Below are 27,997 nucleotides of genomic sequence, written 5' to 3'. Positions count from 1 at the left end.
AGCTTGCAAGCAGAGCTCAGACCTAGGAAATAGGCGCACAGGCAGTCATCTTTGTTTTCCATGCTATTTTTGTGACACGGAAGTCCTTTCCATGTAAGGACTGCGCCTCACCCTTACAAGAAATCTGCCCCTGAAGAAAGGAGATCTGGCTCTGGGCCAAGAGCAACTGGCAACAAGGGGCAGAGGAGGAAACAGCCTGTAAGCCTGTAATTTACCCACAAACTGCAGAGATTTGTGGGGTTTTTCCTTTCCATGCGGATGTGTTCAGGGCCAAAGAGAAACTCAAAGATTTAATTTGCCCTTGGCTCCTTCTTTTCCCTCATCCGTTCACAGCAGGCCATATTGCTGAGCTCCAAAGCCTCAGGATGGCCTCCAGATCTGGGGAGAGGAAATGGGATGGGGTATTTCGCCCTCACTTGCCCTGGATGCAAATCGCTAGCAGATGCATGGGAAGAGAACCATGCCAAGAAAGCAGGCTCTCTCTCTCTCCAGTGCCACGTTGTACCAGATTAATGTTGTTTTGGGGCTGTGAAAGGCCACCCCTATTCTGCTCCAAAACCAGGCACTGTCACAACACTGGGATGAGGTGAACAGCATGGAATTCTAACCCCCTAAAAATAAATAGCTTTTGCATTTATGCAATGTTTCAGAATGCTGAAAACTCAGCACATCGTACCATAGGAAGGGACATAGCTTAGCAGCAGAAGGTTCCAGGTTCAATTCCTGACATCTCCAGGAGAGAGCCCTGTGGGGAACTCTGGACAGAAGCTGCAATAATGAGCTAGATGCACAAATGGCATGCCTCCCACATTCCATCACAAGCATTTCAAGAGGCCCATAAGATCAGTATTATCCCTGAAATGCAGACAGGATTTTGCCTGTGCATTGAAGCCAAGAGGCAACAGCTTGTCTTAAGCAGATTTGGCAATAGGCCCCCCATCTCCTCACCCAGAGAGGTAAGAACTGCATTCTGCTTACACCTCAATATTTTACAGCTAGACCTTATGCTTAGAACAGATGCCTGGAATTCTAAATATCAAGCTTCTAAACCAGGCACAGGAGCTTGTGACACCCCCCCCCCCAAGATGTTGGTGACTACAACTCCTATCATCCCTGACAATTTAGCATGTTGGTTGAGGATGATGGGAGTTGTAGTCCAGCAGCATCATAAGAACTGCAAGTTCCCCACCTGTGTTCTAGTTGTTATGGCTAGAATGGACCCTTGAAATGTGCTTGCTAAAATCTCAGAAGTCAGGGATCACTGGGTATTGTTGCTGGGGGGCGGGGAGCGATCTGCTGCCGTCCCCCTTCCCCTGACTAGCAAATACAAGTTATAGGAAAAATATTTTAAAGTTTGCATAATGTATACGTGTCACAAAATCCAGCTATCTTTGGTGCCAAATATGCCTGGCCTGGAGGCAAAATTCTAGCAGTAGTGAGGAGCCAAGAGCCCTGGCTATAGACAAGCCAGCATGAGATGGAATGCCAGCCAGCAGTGAACCGGTTGCCCTGCAGTTTGTTTGCAATGACAAGCCTCCAAGTTTGTGGCATTCTACAGGAAACTTTAAGTTTTCAGCACTCCTCACATCCTATGTGCTGGTTCCTGAGTTCCCAGTTGCTCCCCGGCTCCTGGAACTGCATCTGGAAAAGATGAGGCTGACTCGGGGCAGCCAAGACCTCTGCTAGACATCCCACGCTGGCCACAGGGAACGTGGCGCAAGCCAAACAACAAGCACCGCTTGGCATCCCCCTCTATATTTACAGTGTAATCAAGGAACCCGTGTTTATACAAGAAAAATATGGGTAACTGGGTCGACTTTACATCCAAACACAAACATTGTATCTAATTGGGAGCAGATGCTGACATGTACAATAGAGACACACCCTCCTTCTCTAGCCTCAGGGGACTGGTATTCCATCGCTCCGGGAAACCCTTTCTGTATGGATGCGTTATTGAGAAACCTGATCAGTTCTGCCACGGAAGTCCTGCCTGTTGCAGTGCATTGTGGGTCCTATTTAACACACACGTTCAAATGGGCCTCGCTTTTAGCCCACTGGTAAGCAAAGCATACCCAAAGCATACCCAGCACATTCACATTGCAGGGGGCTGGCAACCAAGAATTTCCCCAGAAGAAAATGGGTGGCGCATAAAGCAGATTTCTACGCACTCTGACTGCTACTACAACTCAACCTAAGCAAAGCCCAGCTGGATCAGGCTAAAGGTCCATCTTGCCCACCACTCTGAGCGACAGGAAAGACTCAGCTCAGTCACAGCAGAAATACGTTGCACAATTCACTGCAACTCCAGCTTGGGCAGATGGCAATATTTGTGTTAAAGAAATGCAAGGCAGAAATTGTAGCAATACTTTAATGCAGTTCTAATCTGCTTCAAAAGTTACACATACACAAAGAGTATTTCAGAGGAGAGGTTTGGTTGTACTTGCTTTATACATCAGTAACTAACAAATATTTGCTCCCTTCAAACTAAGAAAGGGGAGGTGCTGCTGCTTAGATCAGCCCCCAAACACCCCAATGATTCGGCTGTGAACATGGGCTGTTATGTGGCACCCTTACCATTGACTCACCAGTGGCTGAGCTTCATGGTGGACAAGACGTAGATGGAGTTTTTGAGAAGTGTTAAGTAGGAACAGAAGCAGGGAAGCAACTTACAGAAAGAAAAGAGAATGACTGAGATGCAATAAAATCTGGGAGAATATTGCAGTGGGAAGTGACCTTCGCCTCAGTTTCCTGATGAGGATTTCAAGGGCTCAAATGAACCTTGACCAAGGGAAAAGGAAGGTTCAAGCAGCTGCAAAAAGAAAAAAGCCCCCCCTCCCCGTGGCTTGCACAGTCCAGGGTGTGGTCATATAGTCCAGGTCCCAAACACACAGCAAAGACTTTTTTAAATAGTCCAGCGGCAGGATTGTGAAAGCAACACTCTGCAAGAATTGGAAACCAGTGAGTCTCACACTGCAGTAGACTTGTGAGGCCTGTTGGTTCTACCTCAGAGCCTATACAAGTCTTGGGCTGGGATCCTAGCCTTCCAAAGCACCTTTTCAGTTGGGGCTCCATTCGTGAGGAGCCAGCAAGGCTTTGCTTCCTCTCTAAAGCTCATCAAGGCTGCTCACGATCTGCTGACCTTCTTGAGCAACTGCCTGGAAGGGAAGAAGGAAAAATCATTAAATGCTAGCAAGAGCAGTCTTTCAACGTACCTCTTTCCCATTTGTATTGCCTCTGTTAGATTGTAAGTCCGCAGGCAAGGGCTGCCTTCTTATTGATCTTATGTAAGCTTCTCAGGGATCCTTTTTGACTCCTTAGCAGGGTAAAAATGCTTCCTTCTAGGTTCTGGGAAGGGTCTGAGGGCAGTTTTGTTGTGGCTTTGATCCTCCCCAGCGGGGTGATCCTTTAAATGTTCAAAAACTTGAGCTGGTACAAAATGCTGTAACCAGATTCTGCTTTTACAAGCAAACCCACAACAAAATGTTGCAGTGTGTAAGTGTGCAGTCTTCCAGCCAGCCAGCCAGGTAAGCCTTTTTCCAGGACACTCCACTCCACCCATTTCCTCCTCCTCCCCACGATCATTCTGTGTTCCATGACACACTGAGCATGCTCTGTTCTCATTATGGTTTCTTTTTCCTTCTGAAAATTTGTAACTTTGTAAATTTGCTGCAAATCAGCCAGATGCCTCCATCTTTATGTGTGGATGGTACTATTTTGGTTACAAAAGATCCGCATTTGGAGAATGAGTCCTGTATACGGGATTACTCATGAAGACTCCTCTTGCCACAGTGGCCCTACGTAGTGTAGGACTGTGATTCTTAAAGGATCATCTCATCTCCTGTGAACCTGCCACCCATCTCAGGCCTAACTTTGTGTCCCATTGTCTTTAGTGGTACAATTGGCAGGGACGTGTGATAACGCATTTTTGGTCAGAGAATTCAGGTTGTGGGACTCAATTCCTGGAGAAGTCTTGGTTGGCTCCTTCTTTTGCCCATTAAGCCAACTGAGAACAACAAATTCATTCAGCAAGGATTCCACCTGACTGAATGTTTCTCATCAGTGTTTGAAGACAAGTGTGGGGAGCAGGGTACATTTCTCTTCTCCTTCCATTTCTGTTGATGCACCCCAAGCAAATTATCCTGATGCACAGATGGGCATGCTACCTGCGAGGCTCCACTTACCTGCCACTCTTCCTTGCTCTTTCTGATCTCCTCCTGCAGGTCTGCAATTCTCTTCCGACCAGCCAGCACTGCTTCAGCCAACCGCGAGTTCGCCTCTTCCTTTTCTTTTATGGCCTTTTGTAGGAATCTGCGCTGCTTCAGAAGGTACGGCACAACAGCACTGTGGACGTCTTCCTCTGGGATCCCACTGGGACGCCTGAATTCAATGAAGGCATTACACGAGGGGTGGGCAGTCTCAAGCCCAGAGGCCAAATGTGCCCCCTCCCTCCTGGGACTCACTATCTGGTCCTAGAGATCCTCCTCAGGGCACACTCCTCACCAGCCCCACTTGCCATCCCTCTCAAGTGCTGTGAGTAGAACAAGCCTATCAGACGAATGTAAACTTAAGATTTGTTCCTCTGCACACTTTTGCCTCTGGCCCTGCCCAACGTGGGCATGTGGCCCCCGAATGCTTCACAGAAGGGGGAGTGGCCCTCGGTCTGCATTAGACGAACAAGGAATGGGCTTAGAGGCAGGTGATATAGGAAAGCATTGAAGTCACCAGCTTTTAGAATGTGCCTGTTGGTATGTGCAACATCTGCACACTGCTGCAGAAGTACTGGCAAGACACTGGTGCTGCCACGGGTGTAGTCTGTGCCCTATCACAGAAAGGACCGCAGCCTAGCTTTTCATGCAGAAGGTCCCTAGCTGCTCAGTCCCCATCAATGAAGCAGCAATAAAATTGCTAGCACATTTGCAAAGTTAAGCAGGGTCTGGTATGGTTTTCAATTGGATGCGGGATTGTGTTTAGAGATTTCTGCACTGCATGGGGTTAGGGTAGATGACCTTTGGGTCACTTCCAACTCTACAATTACATGACCTCTAGCTGTCATGTGTGAAACGTGTGTAGAGGCCATCTACCAGACCCCAAACAACCAAAGGTTGAAGGTGGAGGGTGTGCGTGTGTGTGAAGTTGCCCTCTCCCTCTGCTTCCCAGCTCTATGTAAATGGCTGCTGTGAAAAGAGGCTGCCTGACAGGACAGACCTCAGAGTCAATCCAGCCAGGCAGTTCTTATGCCAAGGGAGTCACTCCTTACCATGCAGGGGTACTCCTTTTCTTTGCTTCTTCCGCAAGTTCATCTAGTGATTTAAAGAGCACACTGAGATTCCCTTCTTCCTTCAGGTCCTGGATCTCCTCCTGCAGAAAAAAACCAAGACACACAATCTCTGCATATAACCTGAGGATGTACTGTTGAGTTTAATTTTCACACCCGTAACATCTGATGCCTCTCTGAGCCGTACTGCCGAAGGTTCATGCGTTGGACACACATGCAGGACCCGAATACAAACTATTTATTCTAGTTGTGGCTGTAGCTTTGAAAGAGATTTGATTTAATGTTCTTAAAAAATTAGGGACAAATTGCAGCCTTTTAAGTACAGCCAACAAATAATCCCACCTCAAACATTAAAAGGCCTTTGACATATCTAAGGCCAAGACTGCAAGAGGTTTGCAATAATCAATAACGTTTAACAACTTTTCACAACAAGGTCTCCCTCCCTGTAGCAGATAATGTGGCATGAATATGAACTTCATTACCATTCTCTTACTGGACTTCGCACACACACAGTCATCCTGTTTTTACGGTAATATCAGTTGCTATTTACTCTGTTGCAGTCTAGTCACATCACATATGCAGGACTGAACCCTCAAGTTGGTGAATGAAGAGTTCAATCCTTCCAGGTTTACTATTTATTTAAAATAAGAAATCTCCACCCTTTTCTGAAAAACAAGAACTGCAGGCTGCACTGGAACCTATAAGGAAGGGTTTTGTGCTTTTCCTTGGCCCTTACCCGAAAGGAGGTTTGCAGGTGCGAGATAAACTGATTGTAAACACACTTGGTGAGTTCAGGTTGCACTTTGTAAAGACGACTGTAACACTTCGCAAACCTATGGTAGCTATAGGTAGAGAAAGAAAATGCCATTAACATTTTTTAAACCCTGCACATTGTTTCTATTATCTATGCACTAGGATGCATAATCAAGTACTCATTTCTATATATTCTCGCTCTTTTTTGTCCTCTCCTTTTCTTTTCACAGCTTAAATAGGATTTTAGTCAAGAAAGATACCTAATTTTCTAACATGTAAACTTTTCATTTTCGTGTTTATAGTTGTTGTTGCATGATTCAATATTACAGATTAATATGCTTTAAACATTTACGGTGTTTATATTCGAAACATTTCCATTTTTCTAAATCAAAAACACACACCATACTCGTAATTTTTCATGTTATACGTATTCCTCACCAGAAAAGAGAATTGGACTGGGTGGCAACTCCAGACTTTTAACAGGAAAAAGTTTGCAACAGCAGCATCACCTCTGACCATGGAAGTTCCATTAAAGGAGACCCTCCCCATAGCACTTATCAAGCCCTTAAAAAACTAATCTAAGCTCATGACAACATCGTTTGTGTTGCCATTTCACTCATTTAACACTAACCTTTCTGCTGTACCTCATCCTGTGAACAAGAACATTCCAGGGAGGTTTTTAAATGAATGCTGAAAACTTTTTTATTCCACCAGGCCTGTGGAGAGTACACCACCCACAATGGGTTACTGGTCTTTGTTTTTAAGTGTTTGTGCTTTTATTTCATGCTTTATTTTATTTTTACCGTTGTAAACAGCTTTGATATATTCTTGTCATATGGCAACAATTTTTTGTTGTTGTTGTTTTACATAAGTCAAAGAGCACTGGAAGAGGCCTTCTGCTCGACTTTGCTTTAGGGCATCCCAGCCTCTTTTCTGCTCAGAGCATCCTTCCGTCTTTCCACAGCCAGGCTCCCTCCAGGCTGACTACAAATCCCATCAGCCCCAGCCAACTTCAAGAGTTAGCGAATTCCAGACTTCCGGGTTGGCGCCATCGCCGAATGGCGGACTCCCTCCGAGCTCCGGAGGGAGTCTGCTCGGCAGGGGCTGGGTCCTACCGCGCCGGCGACGCGGGGACCCTTAGAAACCACGGGAACGGATCCCGTGGACATGGTGACTCGGCTGGCACCGTTATCGCTCTCCCGGCTTGTGAAAGAGCCTTTTTAAAGGCTACGGATCGGGCGCCGGGGAGTAGCGTGGTGCTTTGAGTCCTCCGCTTCCCCTGCCGGGCGCAGCCGCATGCCATTCGGCGGAGAGCGCTGGCTTCTTCCAAAGGAAATTCGGACAATTGATCAGCAACCCGTGAGTAATTGGGCAACCGGGTTTAAAAGGAGGAAAAAAGAAAATTTTTTCCGGATTTGGCACGAGCGGGAGGGGATCCAAAAAAGGAAGTCAGTCCCCTCCCTGATTGTAAACATGCTAAAACAAGGACTGAGAAACCAAGATCTATTCAGAAGCTTATTGATGATAAAAATTACCAACTCCACGATGTGAATTATAAGAACTGTGCTGGAGGAGAGGAGTCGAGGGTGAGGAAAAAGCAACCCCCCCCCCTGGGAACCGGGGCGATTCGGACAGCCTGGCGAAGAGAGATGGAGATTTTGACAGCTGTCAAAGGAGCTGTCAAAACTGGAAATTATAAAGAGGACTTTGCTACAAGTTCTTTGTTGGTTAATTTTGTTACAATTTGATATAAATATGGATATAAACTGTTGGGAAAAAGAAACAACAAATTGACTTTTGGATTAGAGGATACAAAGTTATTGTAATCCCTCTAGAGGGGATTCGGGACATTACAAGTGTCGTGTGTGGAAAACTACTCTGGGATGTGTAAAGGTCTTATCTCCTGGGAAAGCTGCAGAACTGAAATATTATTTTGTCTACAGAGGTGACTATAACACAATAGAATCTTCTATTGAAGCAAGAAAGGAACTGGACGTAAGTCTGTGTCCCTGAATAACAAACCTCTGTAGAGACGTTAAATTTTGGAACAAGAATGTTTTGACAGCTGAACAAGACAGAAACCTGAGAAACCAAGAAATAAAAGAGTAGATGACTGAATACGACACGGAAAGAATAATGGGAGGAGTAACAAAAGATTAAAGAAAATTAAAGGCCTCTATTAGATTGGATTTTCGACGTTAAACATCATTAAGACAATCAAATCCGAAGAAAACAGCATGATGGACTGAGATAAATTTGGCTGTGGACTTAAGATCTCCAGGCCGACAACATACAGACAAATGGACATGGGGAATCAAAACCGGGGAAGGGAGGGGGAACCTTAGAATCCAAAGGCTTTGTAACCAACTTTTTGAATTTCTCTATACTTTCTATCTTATATTCTTTATAACTTTGATATTTTACGTTTCTGTTTTTTCTTTTTTTTTAGAAAGGGGGAACTCGTGGAAGAAATGAGAGCGGATCTTGGGGAAAATTTTGTTCTATTATAAGACGAGGAGTGATGCTAAGATGGTGTAAATTTAAATTGGTTTATGAGTATAATATATTAGGTTTAATTGGGGATGAGAACCTGTGGAACCAACTTAGATAAAGGGGAATACAATCGGGAGGGGAAGGAGGAAGTCCCAGAAAGAAGGTTATGAAAAGAAGGGTCTAAGTTAGTTTCTCTTTTTCTTTCTTTCCTTTATCTTTCTTACTTTCCTATTCTGTTATTATTGGAAATTTTAATAAATATGATTATAAAAAAAAAAAAAAAGAGTTAGCGAATTCCGCGTAAACAACTCTCGTGGGACCTTCCCCACTAGATCTCGCGAGGCTTCCTCCTCCTCATAACACCAAGCTAACTATCGCGAGAATTGCCTCCTCCCGCTTTCGCCCTTACCTGCCCGTTTCCACAATCTTCCGCAAGGAAACGTCGACGATGTAGTCCAGGAGCTGCTCCCGGCTGGGGTTGCTCGGAGGCTCAGCAACAGCAGCGGCGGCGGAGGCCTCCTTCTCCCCGTCAGCTGTACCCGCCACCTCAGTCGCCATTTTGGGCCCGCCACAAATCCAAACGCCCCAATAGCCCCGCCCACTGATGGCCACGCTGCTTCCGATTGGTGGAACGAGGCCGTTTTATACGCTCGGCCCCACCCACGTGATTTGTGGTCACCGAAGAGGCGATAGGACCTAAGCTTTTATTTAATTGGACGCGGCTTCCCCGTTTGTCCAATGAAAAGGCTTAACGTAGAGCGAAGTACAATGCCGCCCTCTACTGGCATCTACTGGTATATGGCATCACTGATCGGCGTGAGTAGGGCTGCCTGGCAACTTGACTATGCTGTACAGTATTATTTCTTTTTGCAACCTTGCTAGCACGGTATTATTAATTCTTAAAAAGCACCTATAGTTTTTCTAAGGAATACAGGAGATTAAAGGCCAAGACATAGTCAAATAACCTTGAACGGCCCAAACGGGAAAAAGGAACGGCGAGAGAAAGGGACACGGAGATCATTCAGGTGCCTGTAACTAAAAGTTGTAAAATTGACCTTTCAGTGGCTGGCTGGAATGGCCAGCTAAAAGCAAGCCCTGTCTATGATGGCTTTAAAAGTGAAGTGGGGCAATTCATGGCAGGATAAGGCTCTGAATGGCTTGGGTCTACCTTCACTGTTCTAGGCAGTATGCCTTTTGAATACCAGCTGCTAGGAATTGCAGGTGGGGAGGGTGCTATTGCACTCAGGTTCTGTTTATGAGTTTCCTAGATTAAATCTGGTTGGGCACTGTGAGAGCAGCACGCTGCACAAAACAGCAAAGTGACAAAAGAGAGTATGTGAGAGGGAAATCTTAATATGCAAAGGAATGATGGAGAGCAAGAGCCAGAGATCTTGGATTGGCACTGCGCCTCAGTAAATTCACTGACTCAGCTGCCCCAGGGCCCCCAAGTACCCCCATGGAACCTGCACACAGTGCAAAGGTTTAGGAAGTGTGCACACACAGGAAGCTAGAGAGGTTTGTCTGACCTTAACACCACCCCATATGAACGGCAGGTATGTTAAAAAATACCTCATTTTCATTTCCAGCTGCTCTATTAGGGAAAGATCATTAAAAAGCAGGGCAAACTGTCTTGTGGTGAATTCTGCTCGTCCACAGGCCAACTTTTCAGTGCCCAAGAATCTTCCAAATCCCCAGGCTATCCTAGCAGCAGTCGGAAAGCCATTGTTTTAAAGCAGAAATGGGGAACGTATGTCTGTCAAGATGTTATTAGATGTCATCGCCAACCACCCTTGGCCATAGGCCATGTTGGCCAAGGCTGATCAGTGTTGTCAGTCCAACAACATCTGGAGGGCCAAATATTTACCCACTCCTGATTTTGGAGCATTTCATCCCTATTGAGCGTAAAAGGTCATTTGTTTCCACACCATAAGCAAAAGAAGATTCACCAGGAAAAGGGTCAAATAAATAATAAAAACTTTAATTACACTTCAAAGACTTATTACAGTGCAAAATTGAAACCTGTTTTAATGTACACAAATACATTCAAACTCCATATTGAAACAGCAGGCACAGATATCGGAGATCGTTTGGATTTTTTTCCCATTTAGAGAAGACATGGACAGGCAAATCCTCACTTCTTGTGGCTGCCGAAGATTTCCTGTTGGCCCTACGCACCCCATGCTCAGATCATGTTTGCATCTGTTTTAAAGGTAGTCACTACAGCTTCCTCAGTTCCGTTCAACGGAGCTCCCTACAGATTCTCTGTGTACTAAAGACTGGAAACAAAAATAATAATTCAGAGCATCATTGCACTTTAAAAAACAAAGTCAAGATAAAGAATGGAATGAGATTTCAGCCCAAAGTGGTTATTTGTATTTGAGATATGCATAGGACCTCACCAGGAAAAACACATGCCACAAACCGCTCATCATTTAACCAGCACGAGGGATTGGCTACTCTATATACAATCCACTGATAAGGCTCCAAGCATTTTCATAAGGGTTGGTCGTATAGCAGATGAACTGACATAAGTAACATACCACTGCAAAACCATCACAGCAGCTTTTCGAAGGGGTGGGGCATTAATCCATCCAACTCCCCTGAGATTATAATAATCTTCCTTTGCCACTTTAGCTTAGAAGCAGGAGAGGCTAATGTTTTTGGGACCCTCCAGGAGGCTGCAAAGAAGTAGTGGGTGTGGCACCCCACACTATAGCACACACATTTGCATGCAAGCACACCGGACATTGTGCCTACTTTATTTTACTCTTTTGCCACCAAAGGGGTAGAAATTTTTACCTGGTGGAGTACATCAGGCCCCTGGATCAAGGGTTAGCCACCCCTTCTGCAGAAAAAGCTAATCCACCACACCATCTAGGTGCTCTTAACACATCACCATGTAAACAACCTCCCATCAAAGACAATTGCAAAATGCAATGGAGGTTTATTGTGAAACTTAAAAATACAGAAAAGTGTACAAATTAAGAGAAAGAAATATGTTTTGACTGCTGCTCTTACCAAGGGAAGAGTCAAAAATGCCTCCCACTTGGCAAAAATCAAATTCAGCACAATTCCCGGCATGTTGGGGGGATTCTGCAGTCAACACTACTCCTAGGCAGCCAAAATGTGCGCCTGGTTCTGCTCCCTGTGCATTTGCCGACTATGAAATAACCGTGCAGTATGAGGACTCCCAGGTCGCCTAATTTTATTTGCTTTATTAACCCCCCCGGGGGGGGGGCGGGAAATCCTTCAGTCCTCCATCAGGTCACCACTGGAACTAACAGAAGCCCATGCTACACTCAGAGGCCTAGTTCTAAGAGGCTGAGTGGGAAACCTTATCTGGGCTGTACCATTTCAGATTCAGGAGGGGCTCACATGGACTGGTCCTAAATTAAAGGGGGGGGAGTGACCACCCATTAAGAAGGAAGCTCAACTAGCAAACTGGCTTTCTATGGACAGGGTTTTGTGAGGTTTGAACATGGGAAAAAGTCATGTGAGCCTCCACCTGCACTACTACACCCCAGGCACATGTCTTACCGCCTCACTAAGAACTAAACCAAGTATATGGGGTGCAAAACCTTATGGTGATAGGTCCAAGACTTTGTCTAATTACAGCTGATTTTGGCCAAGTTTGGGATATTTCACCCCTCTTACTTTCCTGCCCTTAAGTGGAAGTGGGTTGTTTGTCTAGTTCTACCCCCTGCCCCATCCTTTGTCTGGGACAGCACACCTCCCTGCCTCCGCCTGGGGTGCATTTAGGTTCGGGGAGCAGGAAAGGCATCAGAAGAGGGTTGGGGAGGGACAGACAGACTGGCCCACATATTCTGCTTCCAGGGCCCACAACATGCCAAAAAAATTCCACAGTACAGTGTTTATAGGGTTTACTTAAATAACCCTATAGAAACTTACAGGGTTTACTTATTTGCAGAGTATGAGGTCCATCCATAGCCCCTTTCTTGGTTCCTGATTATGGCACTAGAGTAAACTCTGATCCAAGTTTATATATATATATATATATATATATATATATATATATACACATACATATATATATGTATATATACGAAAGCATATATATATATATATATACTTTGCTTACTTTAGAGAAAAGGTCCAAAGTGCAGAGAATATCACCTCTTCTGTATTGCTTCCAAAGATGCCCACCCCCGTAATCCATTTTAAAACAAGTGAATTTACTTCCAACATGGTATTACCACCTCTACTCCCCAAACGGCAGCCTTTCACAGACTTACATGGCTACAAAAGCACTGTGGACACAGGGGAGCAAGGTAAAAAAAAAATAACATGCAGAATCAGCACCAGTCACAATAGAAAAAATAGTGACAGAAACAAGATGGGAGGACAAAATGGAAAGACGTCCATCACTGGAAAGGGGGCTGCCCTGCTTCTCCTACTAGCCCAACAGCTGAAAGCTCTTAGATTGGAAACAGGAACGCAAAGCAACTTCAACCAAGGTGGAGCCAGACCTGCAAAGGGCTGCAGTCTCAACAGGCTGCCCTGCCCAGACAAAAAGAGAAGCTTCCACTCTTGCCCTCTGCAAAAGCAGGTGTAGAGCTCCTTCCCAGTTACTACACTTTCATGAAACACTCATTCAGTGATTGGGACATACTTGTACAAAGATCAAAAAGGAAGTATTATACAACTCTTTTCAGCAAGATAATTATGTTCTGCCTTTCAGAATAATCCTAAAAGGGGGGGAGGGAGCAGATTTCATTGTGCTTAAAAGGAAAGGGGAAACAATTTTAGGATAGGAATCTTCTTTCTTTTTTTAACACTCACATTTGCAAAGGCCACAGAATAAAGGGTGCATCCTCCCCGGAGAGGACTTTAATCCCAGAAGATGCATGCATGTACCAAAAGTACAACTGTGCACCTCTACTGCTGCAGACTCTCAAAAGGAACTCCTTGCTTTTGGTATATCTCCCCGCTTTCAAATCTTAAATCTGTAGACGTTTTGGAGGGGTGTCTGAGGGGATTTTTTTTTTTTTTACTAATGACTTCTTTCCAGGAGGTGTGTACTGTTGCTGCTGCAAGTGGCAGTTTCTGCAGCTCACGGGTGGTGGTGGCAAATTGCACAAAGTCTTCCAAGGTAGGAATTTGGCAAAACGAAGAATAAAAACGCATTTTCAGAAGATCGTGTTGTTTTGCTTCATTCGTTTAGTTGTGGTGTGTTTCCTTTTAATTCAAAAAGGAAAAAAGAAGAGGCGCCGGGGTTCCTTCACATATGAGCAAGGAGTTTTTACAGTAGGTGCTTTCTTTTACAGAATGCTGCAATCAATCCAAAGGGGTAGACAAATACTGGGGAAGGGGACTTTTTATATACTGTCCTTTGCATTTAATCCTTCACTAACAAATACTTGTTAGAAAGCTCTCCGGGCTCACTTTTTGGTGGCTTTTCAACCGTGCCAATGGTCCAAGAGATTACAACCAAGTCCGACTCCCCCTTCCCCAGTTTCGCTACCAGTGCCTTGAGTCCACCAACTCTGGACGGAGGCTCAGTTTCTTCAGAGTCTCGTAGCCCACCACGATGACAATGGTGGAAGGGGTGGCGGAGATGATGCGGGCCGAGAGGCCTTTCATCAGGCCCCAGGGCCCTTCCTCTGCTACCAGCTGCTTGAAAGTGAGAACAATGGAGCTCTTGCCTTCCACCTGAGCGGGAGAAAAGAACAGCCACAAAGTCAGAGGTTCACATGGAAACAACACAGGATAAAAAACTGGACAAACCAAGCAAGCTTGTTTCCTTCTGCTCCAGAAGCTAGGAATCGAACCAAAGGATTCAAGTTACAAAAAAGGAGATTCCAACTAAACATCAGTTAAGAGCTTTCTGATGTTACGAGCTCTTTGACAGTGGAATATGCTCCCAAGGGAGATAGTGGACTCTCCTTCCTTGGTGGTTTTTAAGCAGAGATTGAGTGGCCACCTGTCATGTACCATTTAGCTGAGATTCTTGCACTGCAGGGAGTAGGACTAGATGACACTTGGGGTCCCATCAAGCTCAACAATTCTATGCTTCTACGACCCACCCCACCCATCAAAACAACCATATTCAATGCTAAGAAAAGCCCAAGATACCATATTGGCCCGAATATAAGCCGCACCTGCAAATAAGCTGCACCTTTAAAATTCAATATAAAATTGGAAAGAAATAGAAACAGCAGTGGTGGCCAGATGGGCGAGAAGAGACATTCTGAGGGGGGGATGCAGCTCGCCTCACACTACGTTAGGCAGGGTGGGATGATGAGTGCCGGTGGGGGCTGCCATGGCAGCGCTGCCATGCGACCCCCCTCTGCCTGCCCCGCCGCTATTAATGGAGCCAGGGTTGCCCGCCCTATGTCCGGAGTGGCGAGCGGCTGGGCAGGCAGAGGGGGATCGCATGGCGGTGGCGTGGCAGCCCCACTGCTCCCGGCATAGGGCGGGCAACCCGCCCCCAACAGCAGAGACAAACAGTGGGAAGCGCGAAGTGGCAGCACCTGCCACCCCCGCTCGCCAGGACTCCAGCAGGAGTTAAAAGAGTTAAGGGCAGGGTTCACTATGTCTGTTTCAGCCAATTTTGGTAAGGCTGCGAATACAAGCCGCACTTTAACTTTTCACAGTCAGAATTTTTTTTGGGGGGGAGTGTGGCTTATATTTGTGAGGCATCTGATCAAGGCCTGTATTTTAAAATGAGCATAAAGATATATTTGTAAATGTTTGTATGTTTCATGCCAGGCATAAAGCAGCTGGCTGGGTGCTTTGGCAGTTGTTCATCTTCCTGCACAAGGGCCCCCCTGATTTATAGCAGTAGCAGGAGACACGTTTCTCAAAGTTGTAAAAGGGAATTACAGGCTGGGAGTAAAGGTCATACTGACCATACATATTACAGAATACAATCAAGCTGCAAAAACACTAATTAAGAGTTGGTAAATAGTAAGATTTATTGTTTAACAGAAAATAATACCATGTGCCTCCCATCAGACTCGAGCAATATTTTCCTAAGGTTACAGGGCAAGAGCTAATGGGAACAGCAGATGGCTGGGGAAAGGGGGTGTAAACTGAAGAGGCTTTTTTGAAGCTGTTTTACTGAGTTCTTTTTTTTACTTTGCAAAGGCCTTTTCTTCTAAAAAGCTATCCATGTTAATGTATGCAATTTATTGGCTAAATGTAATTATGCAAAGGATTTAGAAAGTAAGAAATGTTAGATTCTTATTTCATTGATGGTGTGTGAGAAGGTGAACCCAAGATCTCTGTTTAAGATAAAATTTAAAACCATGAGCCATCTGTTTTAGCCATTTGCCCCTGTTGCCAGGGGCAATAGGCCAAAAGGTGATCTGGTAATTAAGGTGCCTTGTCGAGGCAAATGTAAGATATATGGCTACTTGTCTGCCATTTATGGATAGAAGGAATTATAGCTCTTTGTCTCCCATAAAAGGTAATAGGAAATAGGTGTATCTTTTATGATTGGTTCTAGCAAACAGCCAATAGGAATTTCAACCAGGCTGATTGGACAGAGGCAGCCAAAGGAGGAGCAAGGGGGCTGGGCTGAGGAAATATAAGTGCTGGCCATCAGGGCTGGAGTGGGCAGAGCTTTTGGTAACCATATACCACTGTGCCTATCATTTATTTGTCTGACAAATAAATTATTATTTTAATTTCTCTATTGCTGCGTTGAATATTTCATTCCAGCTAAGCGTTAGCCACAAGCAGGGTGCTACATTTGGGCCAATACGGTAAGTTACAGAAACAATGGAATTGTCCCGAATTCATTCTATTTTCAATGTTTTCGTTGTATTTCTATTTTATTTACATATTTTAAAGCAAGACTGCCTTTCACGCACAAGTAGCCAAGATAACACATGGCTACTTCAGAATCCTCAGCTACAAAGCTTTCAACAGCCTGGCCTGGGGCCCACAAAGGGTGGCTGGCCTAGATGTGCAGTTGCCAAGATACTGCCCTGTCACCTACAAGAGCCTGGGCCAACTTCCAACGTCATGTTTGCTTATTTGTTGTGTTATATACTGCCTTTCTGCGTGGGCACCCAAGGACGTTTACAATTCTAAAATACTAAAACAATTTACATGAAAGGTAAAGATGGCCCTATGGCGTCAGTGGGAGGGCAGCCTGACTGGAGCAGACCCTGCTGCTGCGTTTCAGAGACAGGATTAATCAGAAATGCAGTGGTACATGAGGGATGACTCTCCCCAGATCAGGTGCTTTTCTACCTCACACTACATGACTGATGCACTCTGAATGCCTTGGAAGTACAGTATGAATCAGTTGAGCTTGGCAGAAATAAATGCCCAACCTGGCTGACTTGGGAGTTGTAGTCCAAAATATCTGGAGGGCACCAGGTTGGGAAAGGCTGCCCTAAACATTCAAACATACCTTCTGGAGGTAGTCTTGAATCCACCTTTGCCACTAAAGACTCAAGCAGCCACAGAGTCTCTTTCATGAGTCAAGGCTGCTGCACCACCCGCAACCACCACCTCAATAGAAATAGGCTGCCAAGAGCGATCCATACTCTGGAAAACTCTAGGTTGAACTACCACACTGCATTATTTGAGGGTCTGCTGTGCTTGAAGATTCTGACTAGAAGCTAGAGTTAGTCCACAACGCAGACACCAGAGGCTGCTTACTGGGACCAGCTAACAGAACCAAACTTCACCAGTGCCTCAGCATCCTTCCATTTCTGAGCAGGACTCAAAATGGTGAAATTTACCTGTAAAGTACGAGACCTGAATACATGGAGAGGATCACAAAGCTGGAAAGTAATTTGAAGGCCATCTAGTTCAAGCACAGGAGAGGCCACCAAGGAACGCCTAGTCTACCATGAGCCCCTGCCAAGGTAATCATTTAAAACGATGCTTTATTTGGACGTAGGATGCTCTTACCTGCACGCGAGCCCGGATGACATCCATGGGGTTGGTGAGAGTGGAAGCTGTTGCAGCGGCCATTGGCCCAGATATGGCTTGGAGGAGCAAGTGTGGACAGTCCTTGGGTGTCAGACTGGAAAGCTGTTCTGGAAAGAGGAGTGAGAGCCAGGTTATGTATACGAACATATAGGTTGTGCCATTTGTGCTTCCACAGTCAGGGGCAATCTACCTCACTGTGCTGGCGGTGAAGGCAGAGCACCGGGGAGGACTGCTGCCTTCTGGTCCTAACTGGAAGCACCTGTTTGGTAGCTGCTGTTAGGGGGAAAAGGCTGGGCTGGATGGAAAACTCAGATCCGGCAGGGATGGTCCGAAGTGACATTTTTCTGTTTTAGATTACTGGTGCTTTGCCAAATGTTTTCCAACTGCAACAGGCAAAGCATTTAAATAAAAAGGAAAGACAGAACCCTTTAGTGGCTGGCTGCTTTATATGAACTTGTATCAAATGTTTTTTGATTTTTCCTAATCCACACACAGGATAGTGAGACAGTATCATTATTAAGGCCAGTTTTAAAAATGGTAATCCCAGAGTAACATGCAAACTTTCATGTTCTCTCCCCCCCCTTTTAGTCAACAAAGAGCAGCCATTGTTTATTTATCACAGGATGTCTTGCTGCCGTACGGGACTTGTGGGCCCCAGGCACAGTCTAACCTAATTAAATCTGCAAAATGCTTCTTCCTTTCCATCTCAAGACTGTCACAACTAGCAAACAGGAGCTACCATCATACCCAGCAATGTATTTTCTCTACCACCCACTTCTTTGTTGTTTCAGGGAAAGGGGGTTATACCCAGTACTTGGTTTGGAGAAGAGTTCCATAAAGCCCGTAAGGTTGCAGAATACATTGCAATTCTGGGGCTTATGCTAATCAAGGAGTCTTCTTACTAATACCACAGGGGTTTTTTTCCTGAAGGAGCAACATGGCCACTTGGCTTTTTGTATACATACCCTTAGCTGCAATAGCCTTTTGTAGCAAAACCAGCTAATAATCTTGAGCTTTCCTTGGCATTCACATTTCAGATGTGCACATGCATTCAACAGATAGGCTTTTCCAACAAACGCTCAAAACCAATTATGGGGGGGAGGGGGCTAATATACAGCCTTTACACCAACCGGTTCCCAAGGTGGCTCAAATTATTTTTTTTAAAAAAACATTTAGAATGTTGGAGTGTTGACAAGAATTGAGCCTATAGGGATAAGTAATACTAACTCACCCCACTGTGAATTTGGAAGTTCCAGATCCAGACACAAAATGCCAAATAAAATCTCTTTCCTTCACTGCTACCTTTGGAGATGGAGTGGGATATACTGCTGCCTAATCACTCCATGGTGCTGGAGGAGACTCTTGAGAGTCCCATGGACTGCAAGAAGATCAAACCTCTCCATTCTTAAGGAAATCAGCCCTGAGTCTGACCAAACTGCGGGAGGCAGTGGAAGACAGAAGTGCCTGGCGTGCTCTGGTCCATGGGGTCACAAAGAGTCGGACATGACTGAACAACAACAACAACAACCTATGCTAAAATCCTGGATTTCTCCATTATTTTCTGTAGGCAGCTCTCACTTCTAACCCGGAGGAGGGGGGGAAATGGATTGTGTCTGTGTGCGTAAAGGAACCAGACATCAGACACGACTGGTTGTCTATAAATTAAATTATGGTTGAGAAACAGAAATGTTAAGTGTATCAACAGAAAAAGGAAAAAGAGAATGATGGAGGGCAGTGGGAGAGAGGTAGTTGGCTGACTCAACTCTGCAACAGCTTGTACCTTTGGGGAAGGGGAGGAATAGGGTTGGGGGGCATAACTCCCCTTCCCTGCAGTATGCAGGGAAAGTTAAGAGAAAAGGTTAAAAGGGCATATTTTCTCTTTCACCTCAGACAAGCCTATATAGCAATTAAATACTCAGGTTTGGGGCTGGCAGCCAGCCCTTCACCTAATCCCTCTGGAGTTATACAACACAGCAGAGGCTACGACCCTTTCCCACTTCCTGAAACTCCTCTGCAAGAGGCCTCAACAGCACTACAAGGCTCTTGTTTGAAACTGGAAGGAGCCTTGTATGGGACAATGCCTCTTACCGCAACATCTTGTTGCAGGTCTTACTTGTAAAAGCAGTTTAAATTCATGCAACCCCCCACGCCCCCCACCAATAAAAGAGAGCTCAGCAACTAACATAGGGGTTGCGACCCAGGATGTGTCTTCTTAGCAACTTATTCTTGTAATTTTTAAGTTGTTTAAAACTGTTTTTAACATTGTGCAATATTGTGTTTTAATATTAATGTTGTGCTTTAATTGCTGTAACCTGCCCTGGAAACTTAAGGTGAAGAGCAGATAATAACACCGTAATAACAAATGAATGATGGTTTGAGACGACAATATATGCTTTCAGTTGTAAAAGAGCAAATGAGATGCTTGCCAAACACATCTGGGGAGGTTCCTAAAAGGTTCTGGTTTCAGTCGCCGCCACCGACGCCATCTCAGAAGGTAGGAGGCAGCTGGGAGCAGGGGCCAGATTGGCTTTCTTAACATTTGGACTGGGGTTTGTTTGGGAGCAGAGTCCTGCAGTTCCTCTGGTCCCAGCCTGCATAGCGCTTGCAAAGGCAGAGGGTGAGTTCCGATCACCTGCCAGAGAAACGAACAAAAGGGAGGTCCAAAGGCTGCTTTGGTTTCTCACCTGCATAGAAATGGTAGAAGGGCCACCAGACGGCGCTGTTGGGAATGTAAGTGAGTAGGGAGGCCACATAGCCCCTGTAGAACCCCCTCAGCCCGTCGGCCTTGAAGATCTGTGCGATGATGTCCCGCGTCTGTCCGAAGACCGGGAACCGTTTCCCCTCGTGGGTCTGCACTCTGAACCGGCCCATGGTCTCGCCTTTCCGTTGCATCATCAAATGCTGGGAGATCACATCGATGGGCACCGTGATGCTCTGGGCCACGAGGGAGGCTGAGCCACCAGCCAACAGAGACTTGACTGCGTTACTGCTGGTGTACTGAGAGAAGTACTTGCGAGTGAGCTCGTACGTTGTCACGTAGCACTGGCCTGAGATCAGGGTGAAGGTGTTGACCAAGAAACCCCGGTAGAGCCCAGCCGCCCCTTCTGCCCGCAGGATCTTGACAAAAGCGTCAAAGGTCCCATTGTAGAGGCTCTTTCCCTTCTGGACCTGCAGCCGCGTCCGGATAAGCGTGAAGGGGTACACACTGACCCGGATCATCATGGTCATGCAGACGCCAAAGACGTAGAATTTCTTCTTGTCCAGGTGCTCCCACTCAATGATCTGGATGTTGCGCTTGTCCTCCATGGCTGACGCCCCCTAGTAATGAGGCAGAAAGGACACACTGATTATTCCTAGACAAACTGCTCCTTTGGGATTAAGCCTCAGCTGCCCGAACCTGCCCACGGTATTTAATCAACCATCAGCCAGGCCTCACAGCAGCTTTCGTCAAACCAATGTCCTCCAAATGTTATTTTGGCTATTTTGGATCATAACTCCCATCAGTCTCAGTCAGCACAACCTCTCAAACTCACATGGAGTTGTGCTGTGAGCCAATTCTAGAAGTCCATGGAAAGCAATTCTACAGAATATTAGCTCTCAAAAGGTTTTGATTAGGATTGCCACCCAATTAAAAGAAAGTCTCCATAAATTTGCAGAGGATAGCAGTTGTGAGAAAGGCACTCTCTTCCAGTTTCAGATTATGTATTCACAGGCCCTAGCAGGCAGATGGGCATTTCCTCCTATAAGAGAAGTAGGAATGCCTCTAAGATGGCATGCATCACCTGGTTTTGTTCGCTCCTTTAAATTGTGTGAAAGATACTGAAAACATCTGCCACCCAGTTGAGGGCACATTTTAAATAAAACAAACTGATTAATCAGCTGAGCACCATATAACCTAGTTGCCATCCTTTGCAGTTCCCAGGTGCTGCAATATTTTATAGTGTTCACTTTGATTTCTATGATTTTCAGTGGTGGTGCAGCAGCAGTAATGGTGAGAACCTCGGCTATTTGCCCAACCACCACCTTTCACCAGAAAAAAATAGGAATTAGGCAAAACAAGATTTCTGTGCAAACTGGCCTAATTCACATAATAGATACAACTTGCAGTATTTCTTTTCAGTACAGTCTCAAGCAGATTCCAAATGCTACAGCATTCTTAAAGGTTATCGCTTTAATTGTTTTGCTTCCTTTTTTTTTTTGCTTCTCAAGTCACAAAAAACCTCACACATTTGCCTTTTGAGAAGACAGGGGCAAACTATATAAACTAGTAGTCAGTATTTTCTCAGAATGTTTCATTCCATTTCTTACTCCTTTAGAGCAGCAATGAAAGTCTCAGGAGCAACGGTGTCCATACTGCTTCTGAGTTCACAACACAACCTTAAACTGGCTCTTCTAGAAAATCTGCCCATTTGCTGGGAAGAAAGCCAAGGTCTCTTTCCTGACAGCTTTCCCAGAAGTGGATTGAAAGGAAACTGGGCGGGTCCATGTTCAGGTTTTACCTGTGTAGCTTGGACAAATTCATTTTATTCTCTAGACCAGCCTTTGCAAACCTGATGCCCTTCAGATGACTCAGTTTTGACAATTCTCCCAAACCAGTTTGGAGATGTGGGAATGTGACATAGGCTCCTGTCTCTGATTCCCTCTTTCTGGCAAGGACTCCAGTTCCTTTCCTCCATTTCCAAGTATTTTCTAGCCATAGTTTGCTACAATGTCCAGTGCCCTGACCTTTAAAACAAGGGTTTCCAACCAGGGATTGGAGGCAAGTGCTATCTCTACTTCACACAACAAACTATTAACAGAAGAAACTTGGGAATGGAGGAATCAGTGAGCACAAGGGGAGAAGCATACACACACATCTGAAGCACGTCCCAGATCTTCTAAGGCTCCAATAGTAGCTCTGTTTAACAGGGAGTAAGTTCCACAAAGTTCAGTGGGATTTACCTCTGATTAGACATGTGCTGAAAGCCATGATTTGGGGAATTAGAATATGATGTCTGAACTGGGGTAATGATGGGAGGACTATGCCAATACATTTGATGTAAAGTTCATCACTTTTAAAAAATTGCTGATAATTTTGCAAGCAAAATATTCAAATTCTGAAAATGGAGTGTGCTGTATCAATCAGGCACAGCTACTTAATTTGCAGAGCTATTAGGGCTCCACTTCCAAAATGCCATGGTGTAAATGAGGAATTTTATTTTTTCTTTTTGGCATCAGAAATATCCCAACAAACACAAGGACTAGGAATCAGCATAAACTAAACATAAAGACACTAAAAGTTAATGGCAGCTTTCAATACAAATTGACCTCAACATCCTTTTTCAACAAGCTATTAGGATTGGGAATTAGGCATGCCACATAGTAGCGGCCCCTTTCTTATATTGATGATTGTTCCAAAAAGTGAGGCTGGGAGACCATTCCCCTGCTCTGTGGCAGTTACATGTCAGGTCTGCTGGACTTTATTTCGGCTCTATGGCTTGCCTGCTGCATGATGCCTGAACTGAGTCATTCTCAAGCAGCACAAAATTCTGGATGAAGAGATGTTTATTTATTGGATTTATGTATCTCCCTTCTTCCCAACAGGACTCATCAAAGGAGAGGCAAAAAATGTAGCTACTAAATGGTACCTTTTACTGAACATGTAGTGCACGAGGATTTGTGGGCAAAGATGAGAATCTCTCCCCATGCATGTTGAGTTCCCAGCTATTGCCAAGCTGTCAGAGTTCTCCCCTTCCTGACACCAACCTTCTGTAAAGTAAAGAGAACAGATTATATTTCACAATAAGCACTATGTGTTAACAGGGGATGGAGGTAAGGCAAAGAAGAGAGCTATAGCGAAGGGATAACATGGCCACCAGCACAGCAAGAGTCTCACCCCACTGTAGATGATATACTCCCTACCATTTATGCCTTTGCAAAACCTAAAATATTGTAGGTTTTGCTCTACAATCCTGAAGACTAGAAACCTGATTTTGAATGACAGCTGAAATCCTCAGAAATCTGCAGAAGCAACCCCATTCTGATATTCAGTTCTACATTCCATCTCAGCTGCACAGACCGAAGTCCATCCACAGGGCAAAGTTGGACTTTCTGCGGATGGAGCTTCCTCAAGTCACATTTTTCTTTGACCATCGTGCTCCTCTCCTTCACATCTCTAACCAAGAAAATGTGTCCTTTTCAGTCATTTATAGCTGTGTGCATATGAATGCAAGAAGCTGGCTTATGCCAAGCCAGAGCAATGTCCATTTAGCCCATTACGTTCTATTCTGATAGGCAGCGGCTTGCCAAGGCTCAAGGTCCTCCCCAGCTCTGGCAGAAGCTCTTAAAGTTACCAAGATTTCCTTCATTGGCAGGGGTTGACCTTTGAACCCCTTCCAGTTCGATGATTCTGGAATGAAAAAAGTGAAGAGGTGTCAAGTGGAATTAAACCCTCCACAGCAGGGATGATGGAAGGCTGGCTTCCTATCTCTCGCTCTCCTGCGACCAAATGGGATGGAAAATGCTCCCTGAAAATAGGAAATTAATTAAGCCACCAGGGAATAGGTTCTAGTTCAACCAAAGCCTTTTCCCTACTCTGCTGATTTTCTATTTTCAGGCAGCTTTAAAATACACCCCCAACACACTCTCTCTCTTCCACCTGCTGCACATGAAGGCTAGCCTAAACGTTATTTGAAGCGCAAAATATGGCAAACTTGCAAATAAGTCTTCAGGTTATTAGCTCTTTTTTTTTTTGCTTTTTTTTTTTACTAACCTGCTCTTCCAAAATTGCAAATGTAAATTGTGGACCAGCAGCTAGCAAATACCGTAGACCAATAACTTGTGTCAATACATTTTAAGTGAGACCAGGCCTCTGTGGGCAGCACTTAGGAGGTGTAAGCAGAGCAACAAAGAGGTTAAGACATAAAATGCACACAAGACCATAAGGCAGCCTTTCTCAACCTGTGGGTTCCCAGATGTTGTTGAACTACAACTCTCATCACCCCTAGCTAGCAAGGCCAGAGCTCAGGGATGATGGGAGTTGTAGTCCAACATCATCTGGGGACCCACAGTTGAGAACCGCTGCCATAAGGGCTAATGACCCTGATAATAAAATTTATTGGCTTTTTCATCTGAAATGGTCAGAATCCTCCACAAACTCAGAAACCCTTTTCTCCCACATCTTCCTTCCCACCTTGTAAGATTCACTGATGTAGCCTTGCACTTTGTTTACAAATCAGCTGAGACGCAGCCTCCTTAGTGGTGGCTCCTACATGGTAGAAATCCATTTCTTAGCCAAACTCTAAGAAGGGAGTCTTTCTCATCCAGCAGTGGCCAGCTGGATGCTTTTAGGGATTCCATACCCCAGGGCTATTCTTGAAGATGGTTGGGAAGCTGCAACTCATGCAGAATGTAGCTGTCGTGTCGTTATGCACGGCAGCAAGATAGAGATCATACACCACTGGCACTTAAAGCCCTGAAGAGCTCAAGACTCAAGTATTTAAAGGGACACTTTCCTCAGTACTTGCCACCAAGAAGATGCTCCAAGCTTATCAAGGGAGGACCTGCTCATGGTCCCCCTGACAGGTATGGCCTGCGGGGTGGTGACACAAAGTAAGACCTTTGTGGTGGTAGCAGTGCCTCAGTTGTGAATTCCCTTCCTGTGGAGATCAGTTGTCCCTCCTGTTATTCTCATCCATAGCTGGAGTGGCGCTCAGTAGTCTTAAGTATCACCGTCTGCTGAACTTTATGAACTTGGCTAACTCTCTAAAGCTATCTGAGGTCGTAACCATCACCATATCTTAAAACATTTCTCACCATCCCCATTCTCTACAGCCTGCTGGCTTATATATAGCTGTCTGCATTTATTATTTTTAAGATAGTGTTGCATTTTATTTGTTGATATTTTCAGTTCCTTTTTGTTAGTTTCTGGTATTTAACTTTTTGAATGCATATAATTCTTCTATTAAAAGCAGGCTAAGAAATCCAGTGGGGTTTTTTTAAGGGACATGTTTCACTTCAGCAGTATAAACAAGCCCAAGTTTATAAAAAGCTGCATCTCTCTCTAAACGTGATTCTTTGGCCAATGAAGTTGGGGCTTTTGTGCTGTAGCAGAGGGGGGGAAAAAAGACAAGGCTCTGGGACTTGCCCAGAACAGGAGCTGAGCAAGGGCCCACCCCACTTGACACAGTTCTCGAGGGACAGTAAGAAGTCAAACAACTGGGAAGGCAGCAGGCACTGCTAATTTTAATTCTGAACTCATCTCTGCAAAGGCTAAAGGAACTTAGGGTAGCCAAGTAGTATTTACGTAGTTTCTTTCCCCAAAACAAGAAACAAATATTGTGGTGTTAGTAGCTGGAGCCTTTCTACAATGCACCTACTTCAACATCTCCCTCCACCACCCCCAGTTCACAGTGGGGGGAACCAAGTCCTACCATGGAACAAGGCCATGGCTTGCAAGACTGCAGAGTCACATGATTACACAGAAAAACTGAGAAGAAGAGAGTCAGGTATTGTGAATTCTAGAGTAGATTCTCAAACTGTTGGATGACATGCTAAATATATCAGTACAAGTCACAAAGCAAAATTCCACAAGGCAGGACAAAAGTACCAAGATTCACATAACACTCTGCAGAGTGCTACAGAAATACAACCCCAGCACACTGCTGTATGTGGAATTAGCATAAATATTATCTAATCTGTCCGCTCAACTCCTGTGCTCATTTCTACATATTTCGAAACCCACCAAGCCCAATGCAGCTCTCTTGCAACCTATTGTGGGTTGCCTGGAATGGTTGTTTACTCTCTCTCATCACATTTGGTGGTAGGCAGAAGAACCAGGAGTATGACTGTGGCTCCAAGGTGCCACCATAAATGGCTGGTGATCTGTGTTTCGCTCGGCAGGTTGTAATTTTGGCAGGTATGCTCAAGTCTTTGACACCGCTTTCACCTCTTTATATCCATGAACTAGAAACTTATTTAGGAGAAAAAGAAAGGCCTCCCAGGTGACAAACACCAAGGTTTGTCACCATGCAGCAGACACATGGTTGTGTGAAAAAATAAGCTGGGGAAATTGATGGACAACTGATATCAGCACCTATGAGGCTGCCAACGAAGTACCAACAGACATACATGACACCCCAGAGGACTTCTCTGGTGCCTGGAGGTTCCCTTCTCTCCCCACCCTTGAAATTAGCCTTGAAAGACCTATTTTACTATAGCCAATAGAGGAGATTGCAGGCGTGGAGGTACCTGCAAGTTTCTCTGGTTGAAATGGGCCCCAAAAGGTTGGCAAACCCTGTGCTCCAGAAGCAACTTCTATCCTTATACAATCTACAAGATTGCACTAGCATCCTGCTCATATCCTCTTCCTCCCACCCAAAGCCTTACATAATTTCATCTCCAGTCTATGAGCCCCAATAGTACCTTTAGCATGCTCCTACCCACGTGCTCAACAAATTCTAGTCTGCTTCATAGCTCCTCCATAAACTAGTGCAGAGTTCCCAATGAACCCACCTTGGTCCCCTGCCTGCTCCCCCAAATACTCTTTTCATATGCCCCAAATCCTCATTCTCCTGCTCCCAATCTGCACACCACATCCCTATTCCCACACCTCTTCTTCCAAGCCCCTTGTAGCATTTGTGTTTTCCACTTTTCGACACTTGAGATGTACAGTATATTTTTATGACCAACCCTGCTTTTGTAATTTTGAACTGGTTTTTTATATTAAAAAAGTTTCATGTTTTTGTTGCATGTTAATGTTATGCTTTCATATTAATGTTGTGTTTTAATAGTTGTAACCTGCCCTGGAAACTTAATATTTATTACTATAATAATTTGTTGACCGCCCTTCACCCTATTTCCTCTCCACTCTCCCCCCTCCCCCCCCGCGGTAATCTGCCTCACAGGAACAAGCCTACTCCCCACAGCAACAACATCACCTCCTCCCTTTGGGGTGCTTTGGCCCTTTCCCCTTCACATGACCTCTTCACCCCAATAGGAGTCCATCCCCATTGTAATCAACTCTCTCCTAAACCTTATAACATAGACACCACCCCCGACCACACATACACATACATACAACACCCTCTCGAGGCCAGCTGCTTCTGTTTTTAGTCCCACCGGGGGGGGGGGCGAGGTATAAATAAATTAATAAAATATCGTGGGCCCTTCCCCCAACTCTGAACACACCACACATACCTGCTCCCCTCCCTACAAACGAATCTCGGGGGCTCTTCGTGTCCCTAAACATCAGCTCCCGCTTTCATCACGCACCTTGCACCCCCACCCCACGAGCCCCCCATAGCCCCGCCCCGCGCCCCTCACTCACCTCCTGGCGGCGGTTGGGCGTCCGCCGTCCTGTCCCCAGAGGAGCCACTCTCTTCCTGGCCCCAGGCAGCGGCCCCGGCCCCAGCGCGCCCCCTAGCAGGCTGCCTCGCGCTCGACCCCCGCTCCGGCTCTGCCTCCTCGGCTTCTCCTCACGGTGTCCGGGCGAAGCCCTCGGGCCAAGGGGCGGGGCCTCTCGGCCACCCGCCCGAGCCAGTCACCGAGCGGCAATCGTCCCTCGCGCTCCAGCCCCCATCTTACTTC

General features: G+C 45.4%; 2 protein-coding genes and 1 long non-coding RNA gene across 6 annotated transcripts; 1 reads left to right on the top strand and 2 right to left on the bottom strand.

Annotated features, from left to right (window-relative positions):
* Positions 1–2,354: 2,354 nt before the first annotated feature.
* Positions 2,355–9,103, bottom strand: PMF1 (polyamine modulated factor 1). 2 transcript variants are annotated; one of them, XM_082203721.1, is made up of 5 exons: positions 8,931–9,103; positions 6,012–6,117; positions 5,258–5,358; positions 4,182–4,377; positions 2,355–3,155 (listed from the first exon to the last, which is right to left on the bottom strand). In XM_082203721.1, exons 1-5 carry the CDS (start codon positions 9,077–9,079, stop codon positions 3,105–3,107), a joined length of 603 nt encoding a protein of 200 aa, XP_082059847.1. In that variant the 5' UTR covers positions 9,080–9,103; the 3' UTR covers positions 2,355–3,104. The 2 variants fall into 2 exon arrangements, with proteins under 2 accessions (XP_082059847.1, XP_082059848.1); XM_082203722.1 differs by lacking the exon at positions 8,931–9,103 and adding an exon at positions 6,832–7,018.
* Positions 9,104–10,478: 1,375 nt separating this feature from the next.
* On the bottom strand, positions 10,479–27,962 carry SLC25A44 (solute carrier family 25 member 44). Of its 3 annotated transcripts, XR_014214617.1 has the most exons (6): positions 27,738–27,962; positions 23,059–23,179; positions 20,116–20,749; positions 17,411–17,533; positions 13,322–14,191; positions 10,479–10,797 (listed from the first exon to the last, which is right to left on the bottom strand). XR_014214617.1 is itself a non-coding variant. In XM_082203715.1 (5 exons), exons 3-5 carry the CDS (start codon positions 20,735–20,737, stop codon positions 14,000–14,002), a joined length of 942 nt encoding a protein of 313 aa, XP_082059841.1. In that variant the 5' UTR covers positions 20,738–20,749; positions 23,059–23,179; positions 27,738–27,946; the 3' UTR covers positions 13,679–13,999. The 3 variants fall into 3 exon arrangements, 2 of the variants coding, with proteins under 2 accessions (XP_082059841.1, XP_082059840.1); XM_082203715.1 differs by lacking the exon at positions 10,479–10,797 and having other exon boundaries at positions 13,679–14,191; positions 17,411–17,538; positions 27,738–27,946; XM_082203714.1 differs by lacking the exons at positions 10,479–10,797; positions 27,738–27,962 and adding an exon at positions 27,608–27,691 and having other exon boundaries at positions 13,679–14,191.
* LOC309521334 lies at positions 10,795–12,537 on the top strand. Its single transcript, XR_014214618.1, has 2 exons — positions 10,795–12,389; positions 12,423–12,537. It is a non-coding gene; the product is annotated as an uncharacterized lncRNA (long non-coding RNA).
* Positions 27,963–27,997: the final 35 nt, after the last annotated feature.

This window comes from Podarcis vaucheri (genome assembly GCF_965113315.1).
Source record: "Podarcis vaucheri genome assembly, chromosome: 16".
NCBI classification, from domain to species: domain Eukaryota; kingdom Metazoa; phylum Chordata; class Lepidosauria; order Squamata; family Lacertidae; genus Podarcis; species Podarcis vaucheri.
This window is presented reverse-complemented; position numbering and strand designations above follow the sequence as displayed.

What these genes read in the sequence shown, in the direction of transcription:
- PMF1 (XM_082203721.1), bottom strand. Translation starts at nt 9,079, where the DNA reads ATGGCGACTGAGGTGGCGGGTACAGCTGACGGGGAGAAGGAGGCCTCC. An exon ending in AAAAGGAGTACCCCTGCATG is followed by an intron (nt 4,378 to 5,257) that starts GTAAGGAGTGAC and finishes CATTGAATTCAG; the next exon opens with GCGTCCCAGTGGGATCCCAG. An exon ending in AGAGCAAGGAAGAGTGGCAG is followed by an intron (nt 3,156 to 4,181) that starts GTAAGTGGAGCC and finishes CTTCCCTTCCAG; the next exon opens with GCAGTTGCTCAAGAAGGTCA.
- SLC25A44 (XM_082203714.1), bottom strand. Translation starts at nt 20,737, where the DNA reads ATGGAGGACAAGCGCAACATCCAGATCATTGAGTGGGAGCACCTGGAC. An exon ending in CTTCTACCATTTCTATGCAG is followed by an intron (nt 17,534 to 20,115) that starts GTGAGAAACCAA and finishes TTTCCAGAACAG; the next exon opens with CTTTCCAGTCTGACACCCAA. An exon ending in TCATCCGGGCTCGCGTGCAG is followed by an intron (nt 14,192 to 17,410) that starts GTAAGAGCATCC and finishes TCTCCCGCTCAG; the next exon opens with GTGGAAGGCAAGAGCTCCAT.